The sequence below is a fragment of the Octopus bimaculoides genome, chromosome 23 (assembly GCF_001194135.2).
Source record: "Octopus bimaculoides isolate UCB-OBI-ISO-001 chromosome 23, ASM119413v2, whole genome shotgun sequence".
Taxonomy (NCBI): Eukaryota; Metazoa; Mollusca; class Cephalopoda; order Octopoda; family Octopodidae; genus Octopus; species Octopus bimaculoides.
Window position 1 is genome coordinate 11222667 of NC_069003.1, and position 876 is coordinate 11223542.

Here is an 876-nt window from a genome sequence, read left to right on the forward strand (position 1 = left end):
TTTATTCATATGTCACATGTTTTATAAATTAGCGCTTTCACCTAGTCTTGTAGGCTTATCAAATTTGATAAGCCTACAAGACTAGGTGAAAGCGCTAATTTATAAAACATGTGACATATGAATAAAAATCTGTAAATATACAACCATCCAGACATCTGAGTACCTGATTATTATTTTTTCTAATATATAGTTCCTATACATCACCTCCAAACCTTCCAATATATATATATATAACTGCTATATCTGACCTTGCTGGGAATTATATTCGTCATCCACAATCAATCTGGCTAACCCAAAATCAGCAATTTTCACCACGTGCTCTTCACCAACAAGAATATTTCTAGCAGCTAAATCACGATGTATGAGGTTGTTATGCTCAAGGTAGGACATCCCGGATGCAATCTGTGTATAACAGAAAAGAAGTATAAAGGAAGTTTAAAGAGGATATTGCATAAAATAACTTTAGATTTAATTAAATACGTATTTTTGTCTATTTATGGGTTCTTTAAAAAGAGTAACATAAACCACTACAAAGAAAATAATAGAAACATGTTCGTGATGTACATTTTTCAAAATATAAACATTGCGTAATATGAAATAAAATACATAGAATATATGCAATTAAATATGTTATATAAAACCTCTCAATTTGTACATTAAACACGCACTAATATGCACGCATACGTATATACATAAATACAAACATATATACACTCATACACATATGTATATATACTTACACACACATATGTATATATACTAACACACACATATGTAGTATATATACTTACACACATACACACTATATATATATATATATCAATATATAAACATAAATATATGTGTATATATATATATATATATATATATATATAT

The 876-nt window shown here is 27.4% G+C and overlaps 1 protein-coding gene across 1 annotated transcript in view; it reads right to left on the reverse strand.

Annotated features, from left to right (window-relative positions):
* The window catches only part of LOC106869883 (tyrosine-protein kinase STK), an 11792-nt gene that overhangs the window by 4594 nt on the left and 6322 nt on the right, over positions 1–876 (reverse strand). Inside the window, exon 4 of the mRNA XM_014915806.2 lies at positions 249–402. Coding sequence (XP_014771292.1) covers positions 249–402 — 154 coding nt within the window. The remainder of the gene's footprint in view (positions 1–248; positions 403–876) is intronic.